This window comes from Cryptomeria japonica, chromosome 10, assembly GCF_030272615.1.
Source record: "Cryptomeria japonica chromosome 10, Sugi_1.0, whole genome shotgun sequence".
In the NCBI taxonomy this organism is placed as follows: domain Eukaryota; kingdom Viridiplantae; phylum Streptophyta; class Pinopsida; order Cupressales; family Cupressaceae; genus Cryptomeria; species Cryptomeria japonica.
Window position 1 is genome coordinate 920,087,473 of NC_081414.1, and position 11,520 is coordinate 920,098,992.

Here is an 11,520-nt window from a genome sequence, read left to right on the forward strand (position 1 = left end):
GTAGGAGCAGGATTAGATTTTTCCTTCTTGCTTGGTTGGGCTCCACCAGACTGTGACTTCCTCACCACTCTAACAAACTCTCATTTCTTTTTTGCCTTTCCTACTTCTTCCTTAGACTCTGTTTCTGAAGCCACCAAAGATACTGCAACATAGGTCCTCTTGGGCTTCTCCTTCTTCTTTAACACATCTTTCTGAGATGGACTAGGTTTTGCAGATTGTGTCACCAGAGTAGAAGCAAACTATCTCTTTGGATTTGAACTTAGAGGGAACCTGATCAACCTTGGGTTTTTTGGTTTCCTCTTTGGCCACATTTTCTGCATGACTCTTCCTTGCTTTCTTCACCGCCCCCTGGGTGAAACCCATATGAACTTCCACCTCCTTAACCATCTTTGTAACCTTCCTTTTCTTGGCAGACACAATCAATTGCATGTGTAGACTGAGATCTTTTTCCTTGAAAGTCCGAAATCTCCCTTCCTTGGGATCCATCGATTGACTCAGAAGATGTTGGGCATACGCCTCAAGTGTAATAGAGTCAAATTCATACCTCATGGGCATGATCCATACAATCCTAGGTTCCACTGCTTCCATCAGACACTGATCCTTGTCGACCATGAAGCAAATGGTTTGTTCATACTTTTCAACAATCTCTTTAGGGATCCTTTCCTTGCTCTTCATTACTGCTTGGAAGGGTTTAAAGTATCCCCAGAGAGAAGATATTCTTATGGTAGCATCTCCAACTCCCCATAATCTCTCTTTGATCTATATGGGTAACAGTCTATCATAGGCCCATTGGACCTTTCCTTTCACACCGGGTATCTCATTCAGAAAGAATAAAGCCATGCAAATAAGAAGTGTCCCATATTTAAATGTGTGATTTTTATCCCACTTAATCTTCTTCAAATTTCTCAACAACTCATTCAGGAGGGCAGTGCATAGGTCATACCTTTTGTCTTCCTTGAGCATCTAGTATGTAGAGTATATGGCAGTTTCAGAGACAGAGTTTAACCTATTGGATTGGTAACCTTGTAACCAACTATCATTGATGTAAATTTCACATCGTTCTCCATAAGGTAATTTATGGTCATCGATCTGCTATCAAACTTTGAACTAGTGGTGGCTATCACCGTGTCATTTAACACTTTCCTCAAGCTGGGCACCTCACTGGTTTTATCTATGCCTGTCACGACACGGATCACCTGCTTGGTGATCTTGTGTGGCCTGTCAAGCCATATGAACTCATCATGTACTCAACTAAGAATTTACCGGATCCACTCTACCTCGTCAAACAACGAAAAGTGAACAAATTGCGAGAAACCCTTGTCCTGAAGCACCTTGTATTTGGGTTTGAGATTTCCCAAACCGTCAGCCAAATTCTTGTTGTAAAGATCCAACATTTCTGCATTTCCAAGCGCCTCAAGATCACAGTGAATGTAAGCCTGATTTCTTCGCTATGAAGCATTCCGTAGGGCATTGATGAAAATGTACCTTCCGGATCGTTCTCAATCGACTTGAAAGGGTGTTTCTTGAAAACTGGTCGGGCCATGTCCTTAATCTCAACCGCCAAAGGGGTAGCAACACCAAAAATTGAAGCCATTTCGAATGCTAGGGTTTGTGAAAAGAGAAAGCCTGAACAAATAAATACCTTTCTTCACAACCGGGCTCTGAAATTTGCTTTAGAGATATTGAAATCGCTGTAGAAATCACCAAATCGCTTTTCTCTCTTCTTTGCTCTATTCAATTGACCACATTGACAAATGAAGCTTCACAATGCACTTTTATCCTTCGAAAACCTAATTTTCCACTATAATAAATGCAACAACCGGTTACCATGATTTTCATGAAATTGCATACCAAAGCATCAAATGATTCTGAAACTTTCAAATGACATCTGTGTAAATGATTCAATCCTTATGCAACCTTTCAAAATCATTTGCAGACCACCGAAGAGGGGGTTCTTAAAATCTGCATGAAAAAATCCTCCTAAGGCATAAATCCCTAGTTACTAGATGAAGATCCTGCACCAAATTTGGGTGCATACCCATTATCAGCTTTAGATTCATCTTTTCTAACCCACATCTTCTCATGTTTGTCTCTGATCTCTTCTACTTTCACTTTTCCTTTCTCATTTGATTTGCTCTTGTCTACCAGAGCACTATTCTTGCTTATGCAGTACTTTGCAATGTGATCGGTTTTGTTGCATGCACGACAAACGACATTATTCTGCATAGGTTTTAAGTTCATCTGATTTGGTCTTTCCCTACATTGATTAGAGATATTTCCAAACATCCCACAAACATAACATCTCTTGTTCCTAAAAGTTATTCATTACTGCTCTACACATATTTAACTTGTGACCAAAATTATTGCATATGAAATATTGACCGATAAAGGTAGGAACATTATTCATGTTGTTCATCCCATTATTCATGTTGTTCATCCCATTATTCATCCTACTTCTGCATTTATTCATCATATGACTAAACTTATTGAAAGTAAAGCATCTACCATTGAATTTATGAGCATTAGGCTGTCTTACCGACGGATTGTCACTCTTCTTTTGATCAGGTTTTGCATTGCTTTGTCCAGATCCGGAGGATTCACCTTTCTCAAATCCAAGTCCTCGCATGTCCTTTCCTTGTCTCCGACTCTTCGACATCTCATCAAGCCTTGGTGAGATATCTTTGAATTTTTCTTTGTATTCATTAGTAGTAGCAAGTTCATCCCTTAAGGTGGCAATCTATCTTTCAAGTTCTTGACCATTATTCCTTGACTGTGTCAACTCAAGTTTCAATTGATCATTCTCATAGGTAAGCCTGAGGAATTCATCAACTCTTTCCTTCAATGATTGTGCCATATTCTCTTCATTCTTCTTCCGGTCCTCAATCTCCTTAGTCAACCTCATCATAATGGATTGCATCTCATTCTTCAAGGCAACATTCTCTCTTTCAAGCTTGTTAACTTCATCAGTTTTATCCTAGTATTCCATGATTTGATCTTCTTTCTCCTTCAACTTGTCCATCAGTTCCTTCCTCTTGTCTCTTGAAGTGCTCACTTGATCCTTAACTTCATTAATGAAATCATCAACCACATTCAGGTTTTTCTTCAGGGTACTGATCTCATTTCTGACTGCATCAAGATCCTTAAGTGCCACACTGAGTTGTCTCTGAAAACCAGAATCCATTGAATCAATCTCTCGGACCTTCCTCAGAGGAACTAGGCTCTGATACTAATTGTTATAATCATGGATCACTAAGAGGGGTGGGGGTGGGGGGTGAATAAGTGATCTACCGATTTTCAGATTTTTAAGCTTAACTTTCAACCAGTGGATGCAAACACTAAGAATTGAAATGCAGAAACATGAAACAAACAACCACAAGATCATAACGCCAAAATTTTTACGTGGAAAATCAAAGGGGAAAAACCACGGTGGGATTTGAACCCATAATTTTATTCCACTATGGCCAGTAGCAAAACAATATTACAAAAATGGGAATGCATAGGCATTCAGGTACACTACCTAGAGTTCACTTCTCAATTACAATAACTCAGAAGGCTACAAACCTCAGGGAAGTCTCACTGACTTACAAGATAGTTATAGTGGTGAATTACAATGTATGAACTTTGAAATAGCATCTACTATGCTTGGATGAGTTTCGGTTGAGTGCAAAAACGCTGACTGGATCACCTTCTCTGTTATGCTCTGTTCTATTTGTTCTCTGTCTCAGTCAGTTACCACAGTTACCAGATCAAGAATGCACACATGAAATTGTGCCAAAATGGATTCTTGATCACCTCTCACTCGCATACCATCACATCATCTACCAAAAAGATCACCCACATCAAACTTATATATCGACAACCACAAAATAGGTCATACATCACGTCGGCTTGAAGGTGTAACGTTTAGTCACATGTCGGCTTGACTAGATCCAAAAAGATAAATGTGGATCACTAAAAAAATAGCAAAATGATGTGTCTAAGCGGGCACAATCAACAAGAACATGATTCAATGCACCGCAATCACCGGAAAGCTTCCGGTCCCAAAAATACTCTGTCCTTCCTGAAATAACAGTTATTCAGCTACCGGTTAACACCTTCTTCCGAATAAGTATAATTATGACCACTGGATCGAGTCACCCTGAAGAGTTGACCCTAAACCACCAGAAGCCACCAAATGAGTGTCAATTGCCAACAATAATACCATTGGTTGTCATACCTCTTTTTACTTAAGATATGCATATTTTATGCTTGAATTAAAGATGGTAAAGTTTAGCATCATATTTCTCGAGTGACTATAAGTAGAACCTTGAACTATTCCATTAAATCATATAGTCGATGTTGATCATGAGATTACAGTTACCCTAGCTTTTAAAATCATTATAAGATTTGTAACTAATTTGCCCACTATGATTCTTAAGATTAAATAATTGAAAGAAAAAAATGATGTATTCATCCTCTTAAAGTATATACTCAGTTTTTGTAGATATTTAGAAACAAAGGCACAGAAAGCCATACTTGTAAGATACTCCCAATTGAATTGGGTCATTTAAACTTTTTCCTATTGTTAAATTTGGGTTATTATGTTTTGATGGTCATGAACTATAATAAACAAGGGTTGTTGTGCAACAAGAGTCCTTGTCAAATGGAAGGATATAGTCTAATCATAGTTACATATGTTTATGATTCAAATTGCTAAATTATTAATTATATTTGCTTCCACAACACATTACAATGATTTAGTTTAACATACTAAAACAAGAAGGAAATCATTACAATATATGAAAATATTAACTTAGAAATTGATTACTGAATACATTCATTGTTGACTCTAATCTATGTCTTCTTTGTTGTCGATGCCGATCTTTATAAGATGACCTCGCCATTATTGGAGATGACACCAGTAGTGGTCCTATTATACCCATAGTACAACATTCTTAGGAACATTGATCACTACCATTGTTGATGATCATATTTTTTGAATACATAACAAAACAAACCTAGTTCTAAGAGATTTCCACAATCCATCATATAATTAAGAGAGTATTTCTGGATTCGATTGTGTGAAAGATTTTTGCATCAACATTTCAGATCACACTCCGTGATCCATCATCAGGATGAAGAGAGTCAAATATATTCAATATCCTAAGTTAATAATCTTCATACATTGTAAAAAAAAATTGTATTACAAAAACATCTTGCATAACTTGACAGTTTGAATTATATGTTGCATTCGTTCATATCCATTTTTTCCCACATTTCAAGGTCAACTCAATTCTGTTTAAAATAATTACTCCCAACAAAGATAATGTAATGCCCACCAAAATACCCTAAAGAAATAATCATAATCTAACCACAAATAGAGATTTTTTTTAAACATCTATTAATGCCACATGATCAACTACTATAAACATTTCAAATGCACCATTTACTATCTACTAAATTATATAAAACCTCATGAACATAATCAAAACATCATATAACACAAGTGGAAATAATAATAACGTAACAACTATCATCTCATCACATATTTCATTCATATATCCTTTCTCTAGGGTACTTCTGATGATATGATGAATCAATAAGGATCCAGACAACTACTGAGAAGGGGGGGGGGCATGAATACGTAGATAGAAAACTGACTTAACTTTCACCAAACTCAAAAACAATCTCTCAAGTCAATCATTGAACTAATTGGTTCAAACACTGAACTACAAATTGCAATTGCACTGACAGTATACCGGTTTGACTAGCATACCAAAATAACAATATAACAGTTCTGAAACTCCCAAACCTTTTAACCAAAACATCAAAATACTTTACTAACAGTAGTAAAAGAACATTTCAGATTACTGCCGGTCATCTTAACATATCTAAGTGGATTTAACAATTAAGAAAATTAATCATATCAAACATAACCACAAAAACCATTCACCACTAGACACAATAATTTTTGACGTGGAAACCCAAATGGGAAAAACCACAATGGGGATGAATACCCACAAGTATTCTGAACTCTTTTGAAGTTCGCCCTATTAGGAGCCAAGCCTATTAAAGCTTTACAAAATGTCCTGTTAAGAACAAATCCTACTAGGGACCACCCGATTAAGGGATTGACTATAATGCCCTGTTAGAAGCAATATACTGTTAGGAGTAACCTCGATAGAGGATTTGAAATCCAAGCTAATGGATCACCTGGTTAGAGGATTTAGATAGCACTAAGCCTATTAAAGCTTACCCAGTTAAGAGATTTGACTGTTGTAATTGTTAGAGAACAACAAGGGTTTGCTAATCTAGTAAATAGCACTACTTTGCTTGATTAGATCCTTTTCATGCTCTTATCTACCTTCACACATACTGCAGATACACCTTCTAGTTTGGCAATCAATCATACTGACACTTAACCAAAATTGCCAACACTACAAAAAAAGAACTCATCGACGTTATAAGCAAAACAATAGGTCGGTAACACATCATAAACCTAAGATCTCATAGAGATTACAAAAAAATTAGTTTAAGTATGACCATTATATTACATAGCAATCAACAACACATTATTCAAGACAACCTCGACTGCTCCTTGATTACCGCTTCATCGAATCCTTTAACTCATCACGCAGTTTTCTCTTCATGCAATGTACTTCGCTCATTCCCAAGATAAAACCGTTATCTCTACGTGCCAAAAACCACTTGAAACTCATCAAATACAACATTCATACGTGGCATAATCATTATTGATCACCATTTGATCATAAACCAATATAACTGATTCACCAAGCTCCATTGGTTAGGGTTTGGCACATCAACAAGTAGGGTTACCGATTGATCTCATTACTTCTAAAGTAATATCGGTTTCGTTCACTTGCACAACTACCAGTTGCAAAAAAACATCATAACAACATCATTACCTGTTACAATTGACATCAATGACAACACAATAGTTCATCAATGCAATCTTCAATCAAATACCAACAACTTCAATGTCACTACTTGATAACAACATCTACATACTATCCTGCATACCATTTAACCTCAATCTCTAAGTTCATTCTAAAACACCAAATCAAATGTTCCTAAATCCCATTCTTACATTAATCATCTAACACATTATAAATCCATATAACCATCTCTATGAATAGGGCTACATCATTTCCTTAAGAATCATATTACATATCATCAAGATTACTTTTCACATTCATATACATGAGTTATAACAAGTACTAACCTTTTCTAAATAGGATTCCATATAGTACCATATATAACAAATCTATCTCATGGACTCAAATATAGTAAGGATGCATATGTACTAATCCTTTTCTTGTTCCATTATAGAATCTCAAAATCTTTATTACAAGATGAACATCCAATACAACTTAGAACATGCAATGATTCCATCTTATTTTTGTTACAACTTCATAGTCTTTTCTCCTACATCATATCCTAATGCATAATAATACAAGTTACATAAGTACATAACCTTCGTTTACATTTACAAGTCATCATGATACAATGTTATCTCTAATATATAGAAATCAACTCCATAGATCATCCGCATAATGAAGAACCATGGAATCCACAACCACACTCGCTAGCATCCAATAAAGAACCCAATGGAAGAAGGCATCAAACCACCCGACCATGTGAAACCAAATAGGAGCCACCACCCATGCACTTAAGACTTAGGTTGACACCTAACAACCAAGGGAATCAACAAGACTTCCACAAGATAACAACTAAGAACAATGATTCAAAACACATCATAGGGCTAAACACAAATCAATAATCTCCTAGAGACATAATCAACAATAAGGCATAATGATAATGGACACATATAGGGAAGAGTGTCATCACATGCTATCCTCAAAATAGAAGGGGCCAAGCCACACATTGATAGACATGTGGAACCATCTCCACCTTGGAGCCAATCGATGGAGATCAGTTTAATGCTCCAACGGTCTTCGCAAGATCATCTCGAGTCAACACTCAAGGGCTATGAGGTGGGGCCACAAAAACTAATTTATTATCTGGATTAAGTGAATTCCTAATTACCCTAACCCACTAACCAATTATTAAGTTTATCACTTGCAATTATAAAGGAAAACTCTTCATGTGGTTCCATTAGGTCTAGACCCCCTCCTAGAGGTCCATTGCTCATGACCTTGGTCTTACACATGCAAGAGCCCACTCTCCCAACCATGGACCATGACCTTAGGGTGAAACTTTAATGAAAATAACATCACAACAACTTGAAGGCTCTCAAGAGTCATTATTACAGTCAAAACATCATTGACACAATCTGAAACATAATATGAACCATACGTCCAAATGCAAGCAAGAGCCTTCACCAAAACATCATAACAATGAACCAATGCATAAACATGAGTTCAAAGGCTAATCCAAAACAAATTCCAATCCTCAATAGTGAGGCAATAACATCCCATTGGAGATCTCATAAACATTCTTGAACATCGAGGCATCCTTCCTCTCGCTGGAGCAAATCAACATATTAACAATATCCTCAACGGTAAGGCACAAATCCTCTTATCGAAGCAAAAAACCAACATGTAATGACCAAGATGACATCATAAACACCTCTAAGGAACTCAATGCAATCACAAAATGCCTCTAGTAAATTCCCAAAATCAGACAAAGCAATCACAATGACCAAAACTGACAAAAAATGCACCCCAGAGTAGTTCAACGCAACAAAAACCTAGTTTAGCATTCTCAGGAGCCAGATTAGCATTCTGGGTTCATTCCCTAGCATTCTCATGGTGAGAATTAGCGTTCTGGGTTCATAAGGCAAAAATCAATGAAAATAGACAAATAGGTGACGAAACTTGCCCAGTTCGCACATAGGCTAGCAAAATTATTAAAGGTCTCTCGCAGAAGGTGCGAGAGGACAAAATAGAGCCATAAAGACTATGAAATTTAACCACCAAGTCACACAAACATGATTTATCAATCGATCCTGTCACCTCCTTCACATAGACTTGCACAAAAAGACTCCATATCTGCACATAAATATAAGAAGATGCAAAATAGCATAAGGAGACATAACACATTTTCATAAGACAATTAAAACTCTCACAAGACCTCCAATAAGGGATGAACACAAAAATTATTATAAGACATATGCAACAGAGACACTCCCGACAATGTTCTTTTTCCAATTTCACATGAAAGCTTATACACATTATGCTATTTCCAAACCAAATTTGCAATCCTAAAATACCAAAATTCCCCACACATTCAATCTTTAAACAATCATATTGAAAATAATATTTTCCGCAAACAATCTTTTCAAATTGAGAATGCAGAGGAAGTACAAAAGCTCCAACCTGGAAAATCGAAGTAATGACAAATGGAATTGAAGAAGCATAATACACAAATCCAATCTAGTCCAAATTCAAGCAATAAAAAATCTCCAGTCAAGAAATCCAATGTGCAGATGAAAATCCAGGAATGCTAACTCGACAAAATGCATAAGTAGTCAAACAAATAAAAATCAAATTCAAAGCTATAGTAATCCACCGACCGATCAAAAAGTTCTACTAAACTATATATTATACCTACCATGCATGAATACAAGGTAGGCAATATAAAACTATATTATTTACTCACCCTTACAGAAAACAACCAATTAGAATAGAGGGTAGGCAACTATTATATTTTCTCAATTAACTATATAGTAACAAGAGTGAATAATATTATTAACAATAATAAATTAATAATAAATAAACCCAATAGGATACTAGAGTAGGTAATAAATGTAATATCCAAGGGATGAATAATGAATCAAATAAAACCTTATAAATAAACTCCTCAATAATTAATTGATTAAATAACAATGATTAAATAAAAATCAAATAAATAATAAATCATAAAACTAATTAAATTAAATAAATAAAATAAAATAAACATTAATCAAGCCAATAAAATAAATATAAAATCTCAATAATAAATTATTCAAATAATTAAATAACCTCATTATCTAATAAGTTTTAAACATTAATAAATTATAGTAAACCAATTATTAATTAAATAATAACCACATGCTCTCCACACCTCAAGCAACTCGACCTAGGGTTAAATATCAACACAAGACTCTAACCACCAACTTGCGTCATGACACAACTGACAAGGTAGACAACTTAAGCCTAAAGTATGAGAGGGAAACACATGCCATCTCTAACAACTGAATTGTCATTGGGATAAGACACGCTCAAACCTATGAGACCAGGTGGAGTTGATGTTTGGTACCTGCAATCCTGCATCCACCACTAAATGCAATACATACACATACACACACACAAATATAACACATACATCATAAATGACCAGGCAAGTAATAGAGAATCACAAAGTCATATTGTGCTTGCAATGAGTGGTATGACATCGTCTCTAATCACAAAGACATTATAAGACAATCACAATCATCGAAGCAACAACTTAGTTATCATAGTCATGGACTGGGGTTAGTGTAATCATAATATCATGAAAATCCCATAAGCAACATGATCCATCATGAATAATGAGGACATATAAATCATCAAATATAGATCCATCATCTATATAGTCTAAGATGTATCAATCATCCACATAAATCATCAAATAGTATCTGTCCACATAAATTATCTCTCATCATCGATATCATCTGAGATAGAAATAGAGTCAAGCAATCATCAAAACATCAATCATATGTCTAAATAAGTCCACCAATGCATAAATCAAAAGACAAGTCTAGGAGGGACACTACATCCTCCCCCTTTTTCCCAGGCTTACTCTTGGAAGCCTGAGAACAAACAGGGGTAAAGCTCTCTCATCTGTGTAACATCCTCCCATATCGCCAAATAATCATCACTCGGGTCCCATTGGACCCTTACCTACTCTATCTCCCGACCCCTAAGGGTCAGCCCTCGACACTGAAGAATGCACACTGGCTCCAAGGAAATTTTCCCATCTTTGACTTGCAATGCATTACAATCCAAAACATGTGATACATCAGGATGATAAGGCCTCAAAATAGACACACAAAACACATCATGGATATGGGACAAGCGGGGCGACAAGGCAAGGCGATATGCTACAGGACCAATCCTCTCTAAAATCTCAGAAGGTCTTACAAATTGGGGTGCCAACTTAGAGATTTTTCCATAACGGATATGACTCTTTTGCGGATGCACTCTCAAAAACACCTTGTCTTCTACCAAAAATTGCCTGTCCAAATGATGAGCATCTACATATTTCTTTCGCCTGCCTTGTGCTACTGTCAAATGCTCCCTAATACATGCCACTTGCTGCTCCATGTCCTACAACATCTTTGAACCAAGAAACACTCTATCCTCCAAATGATCCCAACTCAAGGGTGTACGACATGGTCGACCATACAATGCGTGAAAAGGGGACATGCCAATCGAGCTTTGATAGCCATTGTTATAGGAAAACTCCACCAAATGAATGTAATCCTTCCATTGAGACTATTGATCCATGACATATATCTACAACATGTCCTCCAACACC

General features: G+C 36.2%; 1 protein-coding gene across 1 annotated transcript; it reads right to left on the reverse strand.

The window, feature by feature from the left end:
- Positions 1-10,883: 10,883 nt before the first annotated feature.
- Positions 10,884-11,306, reverse strand: LOC131036192 (uncharacterized). Its single transcript, XM_057968023.2, has one exon. The coding sequence runs from the start codon at positions 11,304-11,306 to the stop codon at positions 10,884-10,886; it is 423 nt and encodes a 140-aa protein (XP_057824006.2).
- Positions 11,307-11,520: the final 214 nt, after the last annotated feature.